We start from the raw sequence: 22,449 nt of genomic DNA, 5'->3' as shown, positions 1-22,449 counted from the left end.
ACAGGCAGACCGAGTGGATAGATAGTCTGCTCACTCCGTGCCATCCCCCTGCTGCTGTCCCTCAGAGCTTGTTCTGTTGGCCGTTGGGGGGGGGGGGGGGGGGGGGAGAAAGGTGATCTTGGGTGGGTTTTGTCCCGGTGTAATCAGACTGTGTCATCATCAATCGAGAGAGGGGCATTACAGCAGGTTTCACGGGCCCATAGGATAATGAGTGGGGTCACAGCGCGCTGGCACAGAGGCCGGTGTAAGTTCCATATTGGCTCGGCTACCAGATCGGCTCGGGGTCCGTCGTCTGCTGATTACGTCACACAATACGCTATCTACAGCAATAAGGTCTTTTATGGCTTAAATTAAAGAGCCTGTAATGATCTTTCATTTTGAACATAGACCATTCCCAACCTATCTGTATGGATAGTTTTCTTCTAAAAACAAAACATCCCTCGGAATCATCTTGGCTGTTAAGATAAGCCGTCCGTGTTGCCAGATTGGGCACATTTTCAGCCTGATTTGGCTACTTTGAATCACGTTAGGCTGGAAAAACGGGATATATGCCCAATCTGGCAACACAAACCGAAACTAGACAGACCTACTCGCGCTCACACATGTGCTCGCTGTGGTTGCTATGACGACAGCCAGAGCTACAGCACAAAACAGCCAATCACAACTGTCCCTTAGCAGCCAATCACAATGTAGCCTACGCCCATTCAAGCGTACAGCCAATGATATTGTGTAACGTAATCAGCAGACGACGGACCCCGAGCCGATCTGGTAGCCGAGCCAATATGGTACTTACACCGGCCCCATCTCCGGTTCCAGCCTTGATTACATGGCATGGGCCTTTTGTTGGCCTGGTTGTATGTTTCAGTGCAGTGGAGGCCATGTTGTGTCGTATTAGGACACTCAATTGATGTTATCAAAAATAAATGTGAATAGCTTCAGTCTGCTGTAAAGGATATTTCATCTTAATACTGAAGGGAGAACGTACTACACTTTCCGACAGACTTTCATGCACTGCTCCCTTTCCATTAATCCTCTACTCTTGAATTCTAAACCTGAGTTGTTTTGTCTCTCTGGTTTCCCCTCCATTGCGTATATGCAAAGCTACATGTTTGAACGGCAAATGTATACTCAGTAGTGACATTTTCATTATTCATTACTGTCCAGTGAAAAATGATGACTGTGAATTATGAATTATGACTATGAGCCACTTTCTATTTCACACTGTCCATATTGTCATTCTTGTCCATCCCCAGTATACATTACATGTATAAAGGATACAGTCCATGCATCAAGCCTTTGGTGTCTAACAGCAGTAGAAGCACAATGCCATTCGCAAATATAATACTCAAATAAGCCACCTGTGTCTGTTTTATGTTGACGTGTGTATCACTGCATGAGTGTGTTAGAGAATTGTGTGTTAGTGTGAGGCTGACTTCCTGTCTCTGGCTGCAGGTGAAAGTGCTGCATGCCTTAAATATAAAATGTGTGTGTGTGGGGGGGGGGCCGAGCTGGCAGAAGGGCAGAGACACTCTCACTCACTGACATGTGCCGCCCGTGGTTAATCCCGCCCCCCCCCCCCCCATCACAGTCCTGGGCAATAACAATAACCTGACCGCCGGTCCTGACCTGTGGGGGCGGTTGGCTCCCCCAACACCAGCAGCCATCGCTCTCCATACTAACGGTGGAAGCCATTTTGTTTTAACGTACAGCAAAAATAAGCCTACTGCGTTCAAAACGATGGCAGTTGATAATGATTCTCGTTTACCTTTTTTTGGTGGTTCATGAGCGGTAATAATTAATTAATTTTTGCGGGATTAATGAGCTGGACAGTTGGGAGATTTGGATGTTCGTAGCTCATATGGTTCAAAGGGGAGGATATGGGTATCATATTAGTAATAGTTGAGCCGATTACGTAGCAAAACAATGAACGCGCTAAAAGGCGGGAAAGCGAGTGCCAGCGGAGGCATCTGTTTGAGTTAGTGGCGCTGAGCTCTTCTTACTGCGGTGTTGTTTGCTTTGAATGACTCAATGGTTGGCATCTGTGCCCGGCAGAGACGTCTGTTGGTGATGGTGGCCGGCTTAGTGCCTGTCGTACGCTCTGTGACGCAAGCTCACCTCTTAACTGGCCTAGCCTATAGCCAATATGTTGTTCAGTTCATTACGATGTAGTAGGCCTACAATGAAACTTAAAGTTAAGGTAACAGATGAGTTCAATATCAATGTAGAAACAGTGTGAAAAGTTACCGTGACTGGAATAGTATCTGAAATGAATAATAACTTTGAAGAGTTTCCAAACATGGGCCATCTTATTATCATTTATTAAATCACAAATTGGTGAGTTTTGAGTCATGGGAACGCAGAGATGTCATGGCACTTTTTAATCAATATTTATAGTGTTAATAAAATCAAGCGTATGTATTTTTTAACATTGTGTTGTGTCATAGATGTACGGTACTGACCGCAGCGTGTTAAATGTATACAGGCACATTTCTACGTGATCCCATCCTGCTTCTGTCGCCCCTGCCTCCTTTGAGAATAACACGCGACAATAACATTTCCCAAAGCCCCTGTTAGTCGGACAGCAGTTCATTGTCTGTTAAGTGGCCTCTGGCCGCAACTCACTCTGTCAAATAATAAGCTTACATGCCTATGATATTTAATCGGGTAATTGATTTTCTCATTCTGCTGGTTATTCTTCTTCCTCGGGTTGGGGGTGGTGATGGTGATGGAGGGGGGTGGGGGGGGGCAGATGGTGGGCTCCCAGTAATCCCAGCTGGCCCTGACCCCCGTGCCCTCCCAAGCACCCCTTCCCCCCCCCCCCCCCCCTACAGCATGTTCCCGGTCATCCTGTTGCCGCTAGAGAGCTGCTTTAACCCGGTGAGTAACCACTGTGTAAGCAGTCACCAGATGAGCCTCGGAGATGGTGGCCTGATGGGGGAGCAGGGAGGGGGGGGGGGGGGGATGGAGGTAATGGGGGGGGGGGGGGGGAGGTGGAGGTGAGGGTGGTTGGGTTGGAGCTGTTGTTGATAGGGTCCCGCCAGAGGTGGGTGGAATAACGATAATGATAATCGCTCACATGTAAAGCGCTCTGGTGTAGACACTCAGCGTATTATACAAATGAGTTGCATTCGATAAAAATGATCTTTTATAGAATTACAATAATAATATAGGGTCTCATCCAATGTTTTAAAGAGGTTAGCGTGTGTTGTGTTGAATGCTACCGCTCTTTAGGGTTACAGCGTGCCTTAGCTTCTGTCCATCTGTGGTCAGGCCATTCGCGGACATTGGTAATAATGGTAATTTCAGTTACCTCATTTGGGATAATCTTCTTGTTTCCGCCGTGGTTCCAGAGGGCTGCTAATCTAAAGTCATCTGCGCTGGAGGTTTGGGGAGTGATAGCCATCTGTCCGGCGGGCGGCTAATCAGTTTGGTTTGCTTAACTAATCCCGCAAAGAAATGTAGATCAGGTGTAGCGAGCCCTCCAACACACAGGTGTGGGCCGCTAGTGGTTTCGATGGGGGTCTGACTGACCACTGCTACAACATCAAGTCATATTTCTTAGGCGCTGTTCAAGTCTCTAGGATTCTTTTTTTTTTTCATCAAACTGCCTATGAATATTAGATGACGTTTGGAAACTCAAGTACTAAGTGGGTTGAAAATATGAGGAACATGTATAAAAACGGTTGAGCATTGAAATTAAAGCAATTACTAATCCATGCTGCATTCATTTATGCTTTTGTAAGTAAACCAACTTAAATATATAGATCTAGGGATATATATATATATATATTTATATCTATATATCTATAGGGATATTAATATATCAGCGTTAATATAGGCCTATGCAAAAAAAAATATATAAACATCAATAATGTTCATTTATTAATGAAAGAAACCCACATTTTGTGTCAACAGGAGATGGTGTCTCATTCAAACATTTAGCATTCATTTTTGAGCAACAACAGTGAACATGCATCAGAACAGGACAATTAGCCCGTGTCGGCTGGTCAAACGTGTACAGATCGTCTAAACAAGCCCAGGGGCTTTGAGCTGCATCAGGAGGCTCAGCACGACTCCAATCTGACACTTATCTCCCTGGCCGCGGCGCCGCCCCGGCCCGTTCTGCTGACACCAGCACAGCAGCGCTTTAGGAAGCAGCTGTTTACTGTCAGAGATCTAGGTCAGGACGGGCGGGCGGCCGGCCAGACACGAGCCCGCTGATTGGCTCGTTAGTAGTATTTCACAATTATTAATTAACAACTTCAGGAGTATATTCTAATAGCGCTCTTTTTTCCTGTCTCTCTCGTGTCGCTAACGCTCTTAAAGTAGGAGGATGTTGGTGTGAATTTCTGAGTCTGTTTCTCGGCCATCCTTGTCTGCCCACATTGTTTGTTTTCCATAATGTGACCTCAAAAATCCTGAGACGGCCATTTGTAAAAACGGTTTGTTAAAAGGTTTAGCTCGCTACATGGAGCCATTCAATTCTAGTGCCAACCTCTTGCTCACTCTGCTGTGATATAATTGGTCAAATTGTTTAATATCGTTTTTTGTAAATGACGTGTGAAAGAACCCACACACACACATACGCACACACACACACACACACACACACAGACACACACACACACACTCAAAAACGTGCTCATCAGGTGGTCGGCCCAAACAGACACTCTGCTCATGGTAGATCGCTCACCTTGTTTTAAATGTAAGCCGGTGAACAGCAAGGTTCAGGAGGGTTGATGGAGGTGGATAAATATGGATCTCCACCACCCCCACCTGACACACGCTTAAGAGGATCAGTTGCCACAGTTCAGATTCCACTAGCAGCTTTACCATGCTGTTATATAACACACACACACACACACACAGACACACACACACACACACACACACACACACACACACACACACACACACACACACACACACACACACACACACACACACACACACACACACTCTGATACGACTCTGTTGGCCACACTGCCACTGTCAGCATTGGCCAGATCACATTTAAGCCCTCCACACACTTCTCCACCTCCTGTGGTCTCTCCCTCACACACACACACACACACACACACACACACACACACACACACACACACACACACACACACAACGCTCTATACACATCTACTTCCATTGTACAAACACACTCTACACCACACAATGTACATGCAAACAAACACTCTGCACTACACACTGTACACACACACACACACACACACACACACACACACACACACACACACACACACACACACACACACACACACACACACACACACACACACACACACACACACACACACACACACACAGTGTACACACAAACAATCTTTATCCCCTCTTTATGTGAGAGGACTGACTGAGTCTGGGGTTGAGGGTGTTTGACTCCCGCTGGCAATAGGTTCTGGGTTCGAACCGCAATGTCTGCAGTCTGTTTGCCTCCCTGAGAAGAACAGTAAAAACGTCAAGGTTCTGCACGCATTGATAATGGTAGGTCACGTAGAAATGATAGTGGTGATAGGGGTTAACCCTAACCCTATTAAATAACGAATATGTTAATACCTATAGGTTAATCCCCGGCTCCTTCTAGCTGAGTGTCGAGGTGTCCCTGAGCAAGGCACCTCACCCTGACTGCTCCCGACGAGCTGGCTGTCGCCCTGCGTGGTCGACTCCGCCGTCGGTGTGTGAATGTGTGCATGAATGGTTGTGTGTCACTTTGGACAAAAGCGTCTGCTAAATGCCCTGAATAAAAATAAGACCTAAATATAAATATACCTTAGTTACCATGAACATATGACCTTATTTAACATGATCTGTAACATAACAGGTAAATCTTAATTAGCTGTTAGTTAGTGCGTATTACTGCCTAATGTCATTTAATGTTAAATCTGTTTGTAAAGTGTTACCCTTCAATTAGCTACTTTTGGACAGAAATTCAAATATCCATATAAATACACAGGGACATCTGTCTGATTACCAGGCTTCATCAGGCAGGGCTGTAAGCCTGAATAAAGCTCAGAGTGCAGAGTATTCTGTGTACCCGCCGCGCCCATAAGGGGGGCGATGGGGAAGCCTTCAGGGGCCCAGCCTCTAGGGGCCCCCCCTCAACTGGCAATTTGATCTCAATGAACACTTGACACATTTTGGAAAATACCAGAGTGTTCTGGTGGCTTTAAATATTTTGGGGCCTCTCTTTCTCTGTCTCGCTTTGTTTTTAACATTTTCATTTACACACTTTAATAACCTGTGAACTTATGGCCCTGGGACACCTTTTTAATTTATACTGTTTGTTTGACCTTTTCGCCCGGTTTGTTCTGTTTGTCCTTACTTCAGCATTTACTCTAGCATCTCTTTCTGTTTTCCTTAGCACTGCTTTGTATTTATTGTATTATATTATATCTGTGTCTTCCACTGCTGCTGTGCTTTAACAAAGGAATTCCGGGGATGAATAAAAAAGTTGTTGTTCTGCCGTTGCCTATGAACGTGGCGGGTCCATTTGGAATATCTTTATTTTATCCCGCTCTCTTTATTTACCATCACCATCCTAACTGAAATGGAAATCTGTTGGCCCATTTGATCTCGCTCATGTCGTGAACCAAATGGATTGCATGCGTTTATGCTTACTTTCGTCTTGCTTCATATTTTCGTGTATCTGCCTGTTGAAAATTATAAATTGTCAAGCAACCCCCCAAAAATACATCACATTATGAATCATATATGAATCATCATATCTAAGTAACCCTTTATTTTACAGCTGAGATGACATTTTTACCAGTTGTTTTTATATTATAAAAAGGGCCCATCACTGAACCTTTCAGGGGCCTGGTCTTTTATCTGTGAGGACTTTACAAGAAAACTAAGAATGGAGGAATGGTCAACGCTCGACGGTCAAACACACGCAGGCCTATTCTAGGAAACATAACCTACTGCCGCGTTTCATGTCGTTGCATTACAAAGGTACGGCTAATCAGCCTTTGAATTCTAATATTAGGTGTAATCTTTTTGTCTGCGTATAATCTATGGCCTGCTCGTGTAAGCAAGTCCACACTTAAAACTGCTTTTCGTGATGGTGTCACGCCGACAGGGAGATTATTAAGCGCCTATTATGATGATCTGATTGGCCCAGCTACTGACCTGCCACAGTCATTATTTGAACGTCACCTGCTAAACATAGACTAAAGCTGATCCATTGTTTGACCAGACCGCCATCATACGTAGAACGCAGTGTGGCGCTAACTAAAGCTATTAAAGAGATGCTCTTTCTCCATTGATTGTATTGATGAAATCAAGTACTGTGCTTATGTTATGTAGTATTGTTTTACATCATATACTGTACATGCATAATAACCCTAAGCCTAACCCTAAAGCTATCAAAGAGATGATAGTTTATTCCTCTAATTTATTGATGAAATCAGGTAGTGTGCTTATGTTATGTTATATTGTTTAATATCACATACTGTGCACATAATAACCCTAACCCTAAACCACATAATAACCCTAACCCTAAACCTTGTTTTTAAAATTGTGTTAATATATATTAAAAAATCTTTTTTAATTTGTGTTCATATTTTTGCATCGCTCCCTTTACCCCTAGGGACGTTTTATTTGCTGATCGTTTTCCGGCTTTCCTTTATTGACATCTCCTTTTTAATTCAAGAGCCACGTGTTGGGGGGCCTTGTGGCTCCTGGGGGGGCCTGCACCCCCTTGAGAGACACAGCAGGGAACCCTGTGATCTTAACCCTGTCAGTCACAGATCACGGAACAAAACCTAATTAGCTAAAGCCACTCCCCAAAAGCACATACCCTTGACCTTATACACGTAATTACTGGGGAGTAAATCGTGCAGGGGGTCAGCCGGCCAGGGTCCGGGATGAAGAGAGGGGCCACCATATGGCTGAGGGTGCCCATGGGGGGCTGTGTGTCTTCACTGCTCTTTTAATCTTTTCAGAAAACAGGTCTCTCCTTGGGCCCAATCTTTGGGTCATCTGTGCCTGATTTCCAAGACAGGCAGACAGAGCTTGGCACTGGTGTAATCTCCTTATCTGTGTGTGTGTGTGTGTGTGTGTGTGTGTGTGTGTGTGTGTGTGTGTGTGTGTGTGTGTGTGTGTGTGTGTGTGTGTGTGTGTGTGTGTGTGTGTGTGTGTGTGTGTGTAAGGGTGTGCATGTTCATGTGTGTGCGCGTGTGTGTGTGTGTAAGGGTGTGCATTTGTATGTGTGTGCGTGTGCGTGTGTGTGTGTGTGCGTGCGTGTGTGTGTGGGGGTCCAAGTTATGTTTGTGAGCTCATGGAACGTGCTGACTTCAGTGGTAATTAGCTCCTGAAGTAGTCTCTGGACTTAAGGTTTAGAGAGGTCACCCACACATGTCATGAAGGGGGCTGGGGTAACAATCGCCCACAGTCAGAACAATAGGAAGGCGAATAGGCATGGTTCAACGACTTACATTAGCAAGGCTGAATAGGAATGAATGAATGACGCTCTGTATAGTCAGACTATAGTTGGCAGATTGCCTGCTCCAAGCCCTTCATGATATCAAACTAAACTTTACTGTAAGTTAAATTGATCAATGCGTCTGCTTAATTACATTTTTTATTAAGAATCTGTTCGCTCTGTAATTAGTAAATAGCCTTCAAACTCAAAATAGCGGTTAAAATACAGAAAGAACAGTTCACAAATTTGTTATTTCGTCGAACAGTTTGCACAGATGTCAGGCCCATATGTCAGGAAAGTCAGAACAATAAACCACAGAACCATGCAGGCTTTGTTCTTCTGTGTGCTACTTCTCACTTTCATTCACTGAACCCAATCAACTCTGTAAAGATAATTGAATGTACACCCGCTTCAAATTGATGGATTATAATATATTGGAATTACACAAAGAAAATACATGTAAATAAAAAAGCCCACTAATAATTCCAGCTCAAAGAATAGGTCATTGGTCACTGGTGGAGAAGGTCTCTGCGTCTATATGATGTTGGCTCTCGCTGCCTATGTAAACTCTGCTGTAATTTGCCCATATTTGGCCGTTCCTCGCCTCTCGGTTCCTCCCTGGACCCTGAGCGAAAAACCGCCGTGACCTAAACGTGTCCCCCATTATATGATGTTCTGGGGTGACCTTCTCTCGTGGGCAATATGAGGGGTGATCTCTAGTTGGTCAAAGACAGCTAAACGAGGGGTTAATGGAGAGGCCCCCTCAGGCAAACACTGCGCCGCCGTAATGAAGGGGAGGCAATCACCAGATCAAATATACAGCAGGGAAATGGAGATGGACGGAGGGGAAGGCAGAGGTAGGGGGGGGGGGGCTGGTGGAGGCAATGCAAACTGAAGGGCCTGATGAACATAATGATGTTCCCCTCCCTCCGTCTCCGTCTCCCCCCCCCCCCCCCCCGAACCCCCCCCGCACAATCATCCCTTTTAAGGCGGACACCATAGAGGGCTGTTGAGTGAGGGCCCACCTCGTGGACAGGTGAGACCGCGTCGCAGAACGCCAGCCCGAGAGGAAGAGAACGAGAGAGAGGCGGGGGGCGCCGGTCAGAGACGGGGTCTAAGGTTACAGCAGCGCTGGAGACATTTCCAAGAGGTTCCGCCCCGACTATCGCGTTTATTATTTTACGCCGCGTTATTTCCTTCGACAGAGAGTGTGTGTGTGTGTGTGTGTGTGTGTGTGTGTGTGTGTGTGTGTGTGTGTGTGTGTGTGTGTGTGTGTGTGTGTGTGGTGGGGGGGGTCAGTGGACTCTCCTTGTGCCACCCTTCTCCAGGGCAGCGACCAATGTCTGGGCCAATGTGACTGATTGATCCACTCGATGAACAGTAAAGATTACCGGGATGACAAATGAGCACGCTGCTTACACAGCGCTTGGTGCTAATCCTCCCAACCCCCACCACCTACACCACCCCCACCCCCACCCCCCCCCCCCCTCCACCACCCCCCACCACCGGCTGCCTTTTGAGGACCCACTGCGGAGGGACGGACCCACACACACACGCTGACGGACCTCGGTGAGAGAAGGGAGCACAGAAGGGAGGGGGGGGGACACCAGACACACTTCTTTGGGAGCCACACGAGCAACAAGTGTTCCCGCGGGACCCTGGAGCCACGCGCCGGCACGTCTGCATCCCAGCACCGAGAGGCCGCAGCAGGGCTGACTCCGCCGCACGCCAGGGGCCTCTGTTTGGTGGCACGCTTGGAGAAGGGGGACCACGGGGGGACCATCTGCCTCGTCTGTCAGGAGCAGGCCGACGAGCTCAGGGGAGAGCCGGCCGACTGAGAGCCCGCTGTTCTGACGGGTGCTCCACTTGATGGAGTGATTTCCGTCGCACCTTTCCCGACCTCTCCCACCGAAGAACCGACGCAAACTCTTTTGTTGGACGGTTTTGAAATCAAACTGCCAATCTCCGTGGAGGAAGAGAAAGACTATCTATTTTTCTTTTATCTTTTTTTATCTTTTCGCCAATATCCAAGACTTTTTTCGACCGTTTTTTAAAATGATGGAAGAGCACTTGTCTAAGATGGCCATGATGCCAGGGTCTCCCCCCAGCAGGTCTCCAGGGGCCGGGGTTGACGACCGAGGAGGTAAGACCTGTCACCCGGGGCTCCCCAAGCCAGCCCGGGACACACAGAGACCTGGTGGTCACTTGTTCACAACATTTAGATAAATACTATTATGATGAATTACGTTCATTAGATTGTTTTTTTAAATGAATGAATTAAAGCAAATGTAGCTCTTTATAAATCAATCCTAAAAGCTATTCCAAAATATAAGCATATGAGTGTATATGTGTTTAAGCAACATAAAAGTATAACATGTTTTACATTAATTGTTTGAAGTGTCAATTACGCCACCATGTTGGCGTCTCATATAAATTAATTTAGGCCTTGCACTTAAAGTATAATTCCATTTTATTTCGATTATATTCATATAGATTAAAAAAAAAAATCTATATATATATATAAGTGTGAACATGTTTTAACATTTTCTTTTTGGCCTTTTAACGGCCTACCTGAGTGGCCTTCCCCATAATGCCCAGACGAGCGCAGAGGTCCAGCCGTGCTAACCTCCTGTGTGCTCCTGTTGACCCCTCCAGCCAAGAGCCCCGCTCCGGGCAAAGCCCTGAGTCCCGCGCTGCTGTGCAAGGTGTGCGGAGACACCAGCAGCGGGAAGCACTACGGCATCTACGCCTGCAACGGCTGCAGCGGCTTCTTCAAGCGCAGCGTCCGCCGCAGGCTCATCTACAGGTGAGCTAGCCGTAGCTCTTAGCGCGGCGATAACCGACCAATAGGAAGCCGGTGCCGTCCGATTGGACCGACGTCTATTTTGTTAAGACCCAACCGTTTTATTACGAATCAAGTTGCTTTACATAATGCTGCCATGTCGTTTAAAACACATTTTAAACTGCCTTATTGTTATTGTTAATCTTTTTCACTATTATACATATTAGGTTATTGTTAGGTTAGCGTAACAATTGTTAGTGCTTGGCTCTTGGTTCTATTAACATCCTTAGTAGACCCCGGAGTAGAGCGTCTGTCTAAAGCGTGGCTCTGCGCCCCTCAGGTGCCAGGCCGGGACGGGCATGTGTCCCGTGGATAAGGCCCATCGCAACCAGTGCCAGGCCTGTCGCCTGAAGAAGTGCTTACAGTCGGGCATGAACAAAGACGGTGAGTCCACTGACACCTCTACATCATGACCGTATGAGGTTAGGATGCATATTATTATCAGTCTTCTATAGCCTCAGCCATCACCATGACAATATGAGGTGAAGATGTTTATTATTATTAATCTCCTATAGCCTCAGCCACCATCATGACCATATGAAGTTAGGATGTATATTATTATTAATCTTCTATAGCCTCAGCCATCGTCATGACAATATGAAGTGAAGATGTATAGTATTATTATAATGATCGGTAAAGGTGAACTGTGCCATTTTGTGATTCTGGAAGTTTGTATAAAACAAGTAGCCCTTAATCACAGGTCCAGTCTCAAAGGGCTTAACAACAGGGCGGTTATGGATGACCCCCCCCTGACCGTAGCCCCCAGAGGGCAGGGAAAAACGCCCTTAATTAGCAAGGAAGAAATCTAGAGACATAACACAGAGTGGGGGACATCCATTGCACTCCTGATCATCCCTAGAAGGATGGATTCCCTGTCACACGCCTTCAATAGAGTGTGATGGTCAAGAAAACCCAAACAGAACGAGGAAGTGAGGGGCGTTGTAACGCGTCCCTCCTCTTCCTCATCCCCCCCCCCCCCCCCCCCCACAGCCGTGCAGAACGAGCGCCAGCCCCGTAGCTCCGCCCAGGTCCGCCTCGACTCCATCGACGTGGACCCCGAGAAGGACCACCTGGCCACCACCCGGGACCCGGCCTCCTCCTCCTCGTCCTCCTCCTCGACCTCCTCCACGGGCTCCGTCATCACGTGGCCCCACATCACCTCCGCCGCCCTGTCCATGGCCTCCACCGGGGCCTCCCAGCGCTGTGGCAGCCCCCAGAGCAACCACCGCTTCATGGCCAGCCTCATGACGGCCGAGACCTGCGCCAAGCTGGAGCCCGAGGACGGTGAGTGTGTGTGTGTGTGTGTGTGTGTGTGTGTGAGGGGTGTGGGTTAGCACCGCTCAGGGTGTTAGGACACGGGGGGTTTGTGGGTGGGGATTCAGAGGAGGGGAGAGGGGAGCCTCTTCTGTCTCTAGCTTGGATTCACTGAAATTGATAAGATGTTACAGAAAAACTGGTCTCATCTTCAAACCCCCTGTGACGGTGTCCTACTGTTGACCTCCTCACATCCTTGTTCTCAGTCGGGTTTGAATATGTGACCAGATTTTATTTTATACCTTATCACTTTCATTTGGATTCTGTTCAATGGGATTTATTCACTCATGTTGATATTAATATACAGTATTATATATTTTATTATATACCTGTGGTTGTGACAGTGATGCAAGCTTCAACATTTTAATTGTTTTACAGTAGGTACAACGTTAAAACATTAGCAGTAGTATATTGTTTGTTTCATGTTGTGTAACTCGATCACTAAATACAATAAGACACTAAAAAGTACAAAAAGTGTGCAGCACAAAAATGACGTAGTAATTTAAGTATTTTAGGATACAGTCCAAATCCCTCTGGGCCGAGAGCAGCTTTGGATCAAAGTGAATAATAAATAAATGATAATAAATAAATTACTGAATGTGAATGTCATGCTCATCCCTGTCTCTCTCCTGGCTCCCAGTGGACGAGAACATCGACGTGACCAGTAACGAGCCCGAGAGAGCCTCCTCGGAGTACCACATGGCCCTCTACCCCTGCAGCTCGGAGAACGTCTACGAGACCTCCGCCCGCCTGCTCTTCATGTCCGTCAAGTGGGCCAAGAACCTCCCGGTCTTCTCCAACCTGCCCTTCAGGGACCAGGTGAGGAGGAGCCGCCGTCCTCACGCACCTCACCTCACACCACATCGCGTGCACGTGCGTGTGCTGTGGTGCTTTCGCTCTACTCTGGTTTCAGCAGCCTTACATCGTCGAGTCCTCCATCTTTCCAACTGGAAAGTTGTTCTCTGGAGAATCTCGACCATGGAGCACTGGCTCATTCTTTAAGTAGTAGAATGCTTTGATTGCTCTTCTTTGGATACGAGCATCTTTTAAATGAGTTGATATAAATGTAATCTCATTCCACGTGATGATTAGGTAAAAAATAACGCACCAAAAATCATCTTTGTCTACACTGTAGCTCTACTCTGTCCTACAGCCGCACGCCCCGTGTTTTTTGTGTGTGTGTGTGTGCGTGCGTGCGTGCGTGCATGCGTCTATCTGAATGTCTGTCTTTGTGTCTATCTGTGTCTGTGTCTGTGTCTGTGTGTGCGTCTGTGTCTGTGCCTATGTGTGTGTCTGCGTGTGTCTGTGTGTTTATGTATGTGTGTAACCAACCATCCCCCCCTGATCACCCTGTCCCCCCCCCCCTCCCCCCCCGCAGGTCATCCTCCTGGAGGAGGCGTGGAGCGAGCTGTTCCTGCTGTGTGCCATCCAGTGGTCCCTCCCCCTGGACAGCTGCCCGCTGCTGTCCCTGCCCGACCTGTGCCCCGGCATGCAGGGCAAGGCCAGCTACAGCAGCCTGGACCTGCGGCTGCTCCAGGAGGTGTTCAGCCGCTTCAAGGCCCTGGCCGTGGACCCCACCGAGTTCGCCTGCCTGAAGGCGGTGGTCCTGTTTAAGCCAGGTGAGAGCGACGCAGCAGCCGGTCGCGCTCTAGGTCAGTGGAGTGGATGGAACTGTGGAAATACTGAATAATACTTCGACCAAATGATTAGGGCTGGGCAAGTTGACGGGTTGATCACGCATTCGTATCTTCGCAGTCTTATTTTACGCGATTAATACAAATTGACGCATTGACGCATGTTCTTAACAGTTTTCCCCTAAGAATGTCAACATTCATATCAGTAATCATTTTAGTTTTTAGTTCCACTTACTTTACATTCGTTTACACTTGTAGTAAGGGACAACAAATCGGTGGTGTTCCGTAAGTTTTATATTCAACCCACACCGAGTGAGTCTGTAAAACTCCCTCAAGATCACTTTGTCTAGTTTTTGCTTATTTAGTACATTTGGTATGAATGATAATGTGTCATTCCATCTGATAATCTCATTTAACTTGAGTGGATTGACCGCGAGTTAACTCACCAATTATATGCGATTAATCGTGATTAAAACTTTTAATCTTTGCCCAGCCCTAAAAATAATAAACAATTTCTGACAATGAATAACGCAGATGATGATGAGTGTATTCAAATGCTTTTTGTTTCGTGTTTAACACCCACAAACATACACACAAATAAATGCACAGATCACGTTAATGCATACACACTCACAAACACACACAGGCACGCAAATACCTATGCACACACACACACACACACACACACACACACACACACACACACACACACACACACACACACACACACACACACACACACACACACACACATACACTAACACACACACACACACACACACACACACACACACACACACACACACACACACACACACACACACACACACACACACACACACACACACACACACACACACACACATGTAGTGGAGCCTAAAATGACCTCCCCTTCCCCTGTTCTGTGTACACAGAGACTCGGGGTCTGAAGGACCCGGAGCAGGTGGAGAACCTCCAGGACCAGTCCCAGGTGATGCTGGGGCAGCACATCCGCTCCCACTACCCCGCCCAGCCCGCCAGGTGAGGCCCAGCACACCTGCCACCTTGGAACACACAGCATTAGCATTATCATCAATAATAAGGATGAGGATGGATTGGCATAATACTGCTCATAATAATATTGAATATTTTAATGATGATTATTTGAACAATTCTGCAATTATAACAATGAATTAAATATATTTATTTTATTTATTTTATTTAAATGTATTAAAAAAAATGTGCATGAGTGAAAGTACAGTATTTAAAGTGTGATTGATATAAAAGAACACTAACGGGTGTACATATTTATTTACTTATATTTTAATTTTTTTTTATATTTATTTATTTCCTACGTATGTGTTTGTTAACCCCGTGCGGTGACCTGTCGCCCTCTCAGGTTCGGGAAGCTGCTGCTGCTGCTCCCCTCGCTGCGCTTCGTCAGCTCAGAGCGGATAGAGCTCCTCTTCTTCCACAGGACCATCGGCAACACCCCCATGGAGAAGCTGCTGTGTGACATGTTCAAGAACTGAGCAGAACCCTTTCCCCCGGGACGTCCCGGTGTCCGGTCTGGGAGTCTAAGAACCACAGGAGAGCAGAGACTGGCTGTCAGACGGGTTCTACGGTTTAGTCTTTTTCTTTGCTCTTTCTCTTCGTTATTTCTTCTTTGTTCCGCTCTCCATGTGCATATTAGAGATTTGATGAGCTGTTTTCTGTATTTTTTTTAATGACATATGATATATAGGCTTCTGACGATGTTAGGCTATTTCCTCCACGTTTCTTATGGGATTGTTATACGCTTGCTGTCCGCCTGTGCTATTAAGGAAACCCCTTCTCAGTTTCAATATCAATCTACATGCACTTATGCAATGCAAGTTATTCTCTACTGCATTGTGTTCTATTTTTCTATTTGTGTTTCTGTGACTTTATTGCAAAAACGTTTTATTTGCTGTAGGGGTTAGATATGTCGACATTCCTATGATATATGTTGATGTTATTGTTGTTGTTGTTGTTGTTGTTGTTGTTGTTGACATGCTTCGTCTTGCTTTGAAAAAGTCAAGATTGTTTAGTTTGATTTTATATCAGTGACACTTTAGTACACATGTCACGCGGACATGGGATTAGTTCATTGCTTGCACAAACCTTACAGATGAGAACCTGCACAACCATGTTACATGATGTGGTATTCTAACTGATGTTCTCATACATATGGTAATCAGACAGAGGAAAAAAATTAAAGCTCTAACCCTGTAATGTTGTCCACCGTCAATGAACCCAAACGAGATGGAGTGAAACAGCGCCCTCCTCTGGGCACATATAACAAGACAGTACCGGCCCAAGCCTTTATGGAGCCCTAGGCAGAATTTGATTGCCCCCCCCTCCCACCACGCCAATGCTCGATAATTTGCACATCTGTCGTTAATCTATCATACCCATCCAAAATTGTATTCGTTTTAGCTGCGTTGCTTACGTCAAACCGATGTCAGCCTGGCATTTTTTTACCCTTCTATGTTTTCTAATATTAAAAGGTAGCAAACTCACAAGAGTGGTCTGGTGTTGATATCCATTTAATCTTCAAAGTGATGCACCATTAATAGCCATACTGAACTTGCAAAAGTTGAAATTCAACTATGCTCAGAATCAAATAACAGACACACAGAAAGCCTTTGTCTTTCAGTTAAGTTTCCTTCTCATATAAAAAACAATTGCAAATTTAAAAAACGGACAAAAGTAAATAAATTAAATACATAGTCAAACAATTACGTCGTAGAATGAACAGAGGAAGCAGAGCTGAGGGCTATCACCTTACGTTATTCTGACTGGCACTCTGACATTCTCCCGTGTGCAATTTAGCCAGCTCTTGGGGGCCCTCTGTCGGCCACAAGGGCCCGAGCAGGCGCTCAGTTCGCCTACGCAATAGTATCTGTCTGCGTCCTGCAAGACGGAGGCGTAACTTGTAGTAGGAGGCGTAACTTGTACTAGGAGGCGTAACTTGTTCTTTTCTAAATCGCGGTCCATGCGAGATCTTTCTCTTTTCGCGGTAAACAAAAAGCGTTGTAAATCCCGGTTCACACGAGATCTTCATTGAAGTCGGGTCTTCCGATATTCATGACGGTAAGTAAATTTAAGGCCTAATATTTGAGGTTCGAGTTGCGGTAATTTATGTACCCGCGCACCACTGCTACATACAGATCACTTCCGCGATATAGAAAAGTACTAGACACGCCTCCGACTACAAGTTACGCCTCCTACTACAAGTTACGCCTCCTCCGACTACAAGTTACGCCTCCTACTACAAGTTACGCCTCCGTCTTGCAGGACGCAGACAGACCCAACTCCGCCTACGCGTCGGACAGGCTCTGGTCGTGAATATGGGATTTAAATGTCCAATAAAAAATAAATAGTGTGATGGAAAAACCTTAAGTGACATTGATGCCCCGGGCAATTATGTCCCATTTATTTAAAGTGAGCATTGAGAATATTGCAATATAGAGGACCATTAAATAAGCTATGGACGTCATGCTCAATGCTGCAGTTCAAACTTCATCCAGAATAGCTTCCTGCCCTGCTCGTCCAAACCTTGAGGCATTATTCTGGCTGTGATGGTCAGATCAGCTGGCCCACTGAAACGTCATGAGAACGCACACAAAACCAGATCAGCAAAACCCCTGAACCGCCAATAAGCTGTTTGACTGTAATTCTTAAAATAATAATAGCTTGTAACACTAATAAATAAATAAAAGTATGGTGTACCACGTTAATACATGGGGCTTAACACCTTATGTTAATCATAAAATTACTAATTAAATGCATAGTTAAGCAATCATTGAACTTATGCATGGTTTACTACAGTTTAAATGCAGATAGTAGTTTTCCCTATAGGAAAACTACTATCCCACACACTCTTTATAACTCTTTATAAAAGTAAGTAATAAAGATTACTTACTTTTCTCTCTTTAAATCTGTTCTTAAATCTGTTCTTAATAATAATGCCTCACGTGTCATGAGGTCAACTTCGCCCTCTCCCCTGAGACCTTTCCAAACAGACCAAGTCTGTCTTAGAGATTTCCAGCCTCAGTTTTTCATCGTATTATACGATTAGCCACTTGAGTAACAAGCATAGAGGCTAACAAGCTCACAGCGCACCACAGAATGATGTCACCGAATCACTAGGAACGTTATCGCAACTTAAATCTAACTACCTACAAAAAAAAAATTATTTGAGGTCCACAATAGATGTGTCCTATATGGCCGACCAGTCCAATCATTTGATTGGTAAAACCATGATTTTACCAACTTGACACGAAACACAATACACAACCAGACAATGGTCAATCCTCTGTCATGTAGCTAGCTATACAGTACAATCAAATGATAGACATTTAGACATTTTATTGTCACCCTCCACTGATTTACTTCACCTCGAGCACCAACTGTTGTGCATGTGCTGAATAATCTGCGGTGTTAAGACTCTCACCCTGAATGGAATGTGTTGGAGTGTTAGGGCTAAGCTCTCTATTCTCTCTCTTTCTCTCTCTCTCTCTTTCTCTCTCTCTCTCTCTCTCTCTCTCTCTCTCTCTCTCTCTCTCTTCTCTCTCTCTCTCTCTCTCTCTCTCTTCTCTCTCTCTCGCTCTCTCTCTCTCTCTCTCTCTCTCTCTCTCTCTCTCTCTCTCTCTCTCTCTCTCTCTCACTCTCTCACTCTCTCACTCTCTCTCTCTCTCTTTCTCTCTCCCTCTCTCTCTCTCTCTCTCTCTCTCTCTCTCCCCCTCTCTCCTACTTTCTCTCTCTCTCTCTCTCTCCCCCTCTCTACTATTTTCTCTCCCTCTCTCTCTCTCTCTCTCTCTCACTCTCACTCTCTCTCTCTCTCTCTCTCTCTCTCTCTCTTTCTCTCTCTCTCTCTCTCTCTCTCTCTCTCTCTGTCTCTCTCTCTCTCTCAGCCACATCAAACCATCACTATAGCAGTGAGGAATGTCACCGCTAACACCAGCTATCGCTAGGTACCTCAGTGCCTCTCCTGTTGTTTTTAAATTTGGGCTCCACTCATAAATAATAATTACCAGCGACTGAAAAACTTTGGAGACAGGTGAACTTCTGGTTTACCTGGCGAGAGCAGCCACCATGAATCAAAGCAAAGTGGATCCCAAGCCCTTTGAGTACACGTATTACGACTATTCGGATTGGTACTCAAACAACCAGGAGCCAACCAAGCCACCAATCAAGTAAGTATGAGGAATGCTGATTTTGGTACCATTACAGTATTTTTCAGAGATTACATTCCTGTGAAAACATGTTGTAAAGCAGTTCACATAGGTTCACATAGTTTGCTTGGACAAATGCACTTATTGTAAGTCAATTTTGATCAAAGTGTCTGCTTAATGCCCTAAATGTAAATGTTAATATAAAGTATATCCATCTTAAGAATCAAAATCATCCTTAAAAAAAAGGGTTAGCTCCTAACTCCTATCATATAAAACCAAATTCACAGAATCCCATTGGTTGTCTGTTAACGCATATTCATGCACTTGACAGAAGGTTTGCATCCATAACATTTAATTCATTTCATGTTTTCTCATTGATGATTCCTGGTAGTCTGGTCTTTCCGATAGTTTGTTTTACTTTTATTATGAGGATGTATTGATGTGATTTCCATATTTACAGAGTAATACAGCCATGTGACCACACAGCCGACGACAGAATCTTCCATGTCAGTGTCCTGTCAATATCTGTAAGAATGCACCACCCTCCATGAGAAACCATACGCTTACGATTACATAGTTTGGTGAGGTTTTTTTACCATACTCAAAGCCCTTAAGTACCTTAGCCTGACATCACTGAAACCAAACAGCACATGACTACTCTTTATTTTCTGGCATTCCCATTTGGTAAGCACATGAATCTGAACAACTTTCCTTCACTGTTCACATTTCACACCTTCCTCAGCTTCCGAAGCCTCAGGCACGATCTGAATACGAGGATGCTAAGCTTTGTGATCCTTACATTTCATTTTTGTCCAAGCATTAGAAAGATTCCTCTTCATAACATCCAGATGACCTGGAATATAAATAAGCAAATGGCCTGGTTCGGTATATCAAATGTTATATTCTATGGCAGTCCTTGCTGGATCAATGTATCTTGCCTGAACTCATCCAGCAACAGGACACTAGATGGCTCAGAATGACGACAAATGTGTCTGGTCTGCTCCTAGCTCGTTATGATGTTGGTCCTGGCCGTTCTGAACAGGAAACACAAGCTGTGTGGGGGGTTCGCTCGCGGTTCTTCGGGCATCTTCAGGTAAGCGTTGGGGATCTCGCTTCCGGTCTCAGTGAGTCCTAAACCACCGTCTGTAAGAGTTCACCTGTGATCCCCCCCCCCACAGTGCGGTGAACTTCCTGGACCAGACCCAGAGCAAAGGTCCCGCCATGGCCGTCTTTGGGCTGGTGTTCAGCAGACTGGCGGTGTTGGTTCTCTCCCCGAACCCCCTCCCGTTCCTCAAAGAAACTCCGGCAGAAATGAAAGGTGTGAACCATTAGGGAACGGGGTTTGGATGGTTTCCAAACAGTAGCATACAAAAAATAATAATATTGTTGTCAGTTGTGATGACTTCATGGGGAAGGAAACATACTCTCCATCTTTGATTGTTCCCAGGGGTGGCATGTGGCTCGGGAGGGAGGGTTGGCTGGTAACAGGAAGGTTGCTAGTTCGATCCCCGGCTCCTCCTAGCTGAGTGTCGAGGTGTCCCTGAGCAAGACACCTCACCCTAACCGCTCCCGACGAGCTGCACGGTTGACATCACCATCGGTGTGTGAATGTGTGCATGTCATGAATGGGTGAATGTTAGGCAACGTGGTAAAGCACTCCATTTACCATTCCCAGAGTACATGAAGATCCTGGCGGTGTTCTACTACCCGCTCCTGTACTACCCCCTGCTGGTGTGCTGCACCCTGCAGCACAGAGCCGGCTACGCCTTCGGGAGCCTGCTGGCCCTCAGCCACTTTGGGGTTCTGTTCTGGCAGAAGGTGGACTGCCCCGAGACCACAGAGGTGAGGTCCCGGTGGAGAAGTATCGTTCAAGGCTCGCTTGCTCAGAGTTCACCAAGACTCTGTATAGCCTCCCCCCTGTTCCTGTTTTTGAGATTTTGCCGTTGTGGTTGTTGTATCGGTTGTTGTCCTCCCCACAGATCTACGCGTATTACGCTCTACTGGCCAGTCTGCCCCAGCTCGCCTGCCTGGCCTATCTCTGTGTCCAGTTCCCCCTGCTGTTCTTTAAAGGCCCCGAAACAGATGAGGTGGGACACTAAAGCTTCTCGTTTGTCCTGAGTCAACTTTTAAATGTTGCATACATGTGCATTATGACCATTATGATCATGTCGTTTTTCATCTTTTTCAAATTTTTGGTTAGACACGATATTACAAACGATCAAGGATCATAGTCAAACATAATTAGATATGGTAAGATGAAAAATAAATCATCAGACATTTAATCTCTCTATCTCTGTCTCTCGCTCTAGAGAGCAAGAGCGAGAGATAGAGAAAGAGAGAGAATCAGAGAGAGTCCCTCATGTATTTTGTCATGAGCGACAAAGGGATTAAACGAGATGTCACCATTGATTGTAAAATCGGCATAATTGATAGCCTCAAGGCAGACATGGTTTAATATCCTTTATTTATTCTGTATATTTCACTGATAGGACCTTGACAGTAAATACTACCAAGACTACGTCAAGGCTCTTCTGAAGAAAAAGCCCTCAATCTCCAGGTAAAACAAAATGGTAATCGATGTCTGGTGTGTGACTAAGTCATTCAAATGTATTTATGTTACAGGAACTTGTTAATCAATCAAAGGGATAATCATTTTAGAATAATGGTTCATATGAGCGACATAAATTATTATCTTTCCCTGTTTATGTAGCTCTATAAACATAGACAAACCAAAGCTGTCGGAACGATTACTGGAAGCAGTCAAGGGTTACATCTATACACCAGACAAAGGTGTGTCCTTCAAGTATTGTCCTTTCTAATATATTTGGACCTGATCAAATCATTCAACAGTATTTCTCAACATCCGAACATCCTCTTCTGGTTTCTTTCAGTGTTCCGTTTCCCACTCAAGATGTCCATTTCAGCCTTTGTTGCTTTAGTGGCAATGTATCATGTGAGTGCTAATGAATTGACAACTATTTGTTCCAGCCGACTTGTACTTTTCTATCGCTCTGAACCAGATCTATATCTTTTACCGCAGTTTTA

At 45.5% G+C, this 22,449-nt stretch overlaps 2 protein-coding genes across 2 annotated transcripts in view; both read left to right on the top strand.

Moving 5' to 3' along the window:
• Positions 1-10,495: 10,495 nt before the first annotated feature.
• On the top strand, positions 10,496-15,815 carry LOC130403728 (photoreceptor-specific nuclear receptor-like). The gene is made up of 8 exons (XM_056608152.1): positions 10,496-10,580; positions 11,093-11,243; positions 11,560-11,663; positions 12,270-12,563; positions 13,234-13,412; positions 13,972-14,212; positions 15,142-15,247; positions 15,606-15,815. The coding sequence occupies exons 1-8, from the start codon at positions 10,496-10,498 to the stop codon at positions 15,736-15,738; spliced, it is 1,293 nt and encodes a 430-aa protein (XP_056464127.1). The 3' UTR covers positions 15,739-15,815.
• A 3,509-nt stretch (positions 15,816-19,324) lies between these two features.
• LOC130403594 (receptor for retinol uptake stra6-like) overlaps positions 19,325-22,449 on the top strand; it is a 9,705-nt gene continuing 6,580 nt past the window's right edge. Inside the window, exons 1-9 of the mRNA XM_056608011.1 lie at positions 19,325-19,425; positions 19,865-19,931; positions 20,412-20,497; positions 20,583-20,722; positions 21,080-21,246; positions 21,384-21,491; positions 21,894-21,961; positions 22,115-22,194; positions 22,296-22,357. Coding sequence (XP_056463986.1) covers positions 19,325-19,425; positions 19,865-19,931; positions 20,412-20,497; positions 20,583-20,722; positions 21,080-21,246; positions 21,384-21,491; positions 21,894-21,961; positions 22,115-22,194; positions 22,296-22,357 — 879 coding nt within the window. The remainder of the gene's footprint in view (positions 19,426-19,864; positions 19,932-20,411; positions 20,498-20,582; positions 20,723-21,079; positions 21,247-21,383; positions 21,492-21,893; positions 21,962-22,114; positions 22,195-22,295; positions 22,358-22,449) is intronic.

The sequence above is a fragment of the Gadus chalcogrammus genome, chromosome 14 (assembly GCF_026213295.1).
Source record: "Gadus chalcogrammus isolate NIFS_2021 chromosome 14, NIFS_Gcha_1.0, whole genome shotgun sequence".
Lineage (NCBI taxonomy): Eukaryota > Metazoa > Chordata > Actinopteri > Gadiformes > Gadidae > Gadus > Gadus chalcogrammus.
This window is presented reverse-complemented; position numbering and strand designations above follow the sequence as displayed.

Excerpts from the sequence above, each read along its gene's own strand:
- LOC130403728 (XM_056608152.1), top strand. The coding sequence starts at position 10,496 with ATGGAAGAGCACTTGTCTAAGATGGCCATGATGCCAGGGTCTCCCCCC. Across the intron at positions 10,581-11,092 it reads CGGGGTTGACGACCGAGGAG|CCAAGAGCCCCGCTCCGGGC; the intron begins GTAAGACCTGTC and ends TGACCCCTCCAG. Across the intron at positions 12,564-13,233 it reads CAAGCTGGAGCCCGAGGACG|TGGACGAGAACATCGACGTG; the intron begins GTGAGTGTGTGT and ends CCTGGCTCCCAG.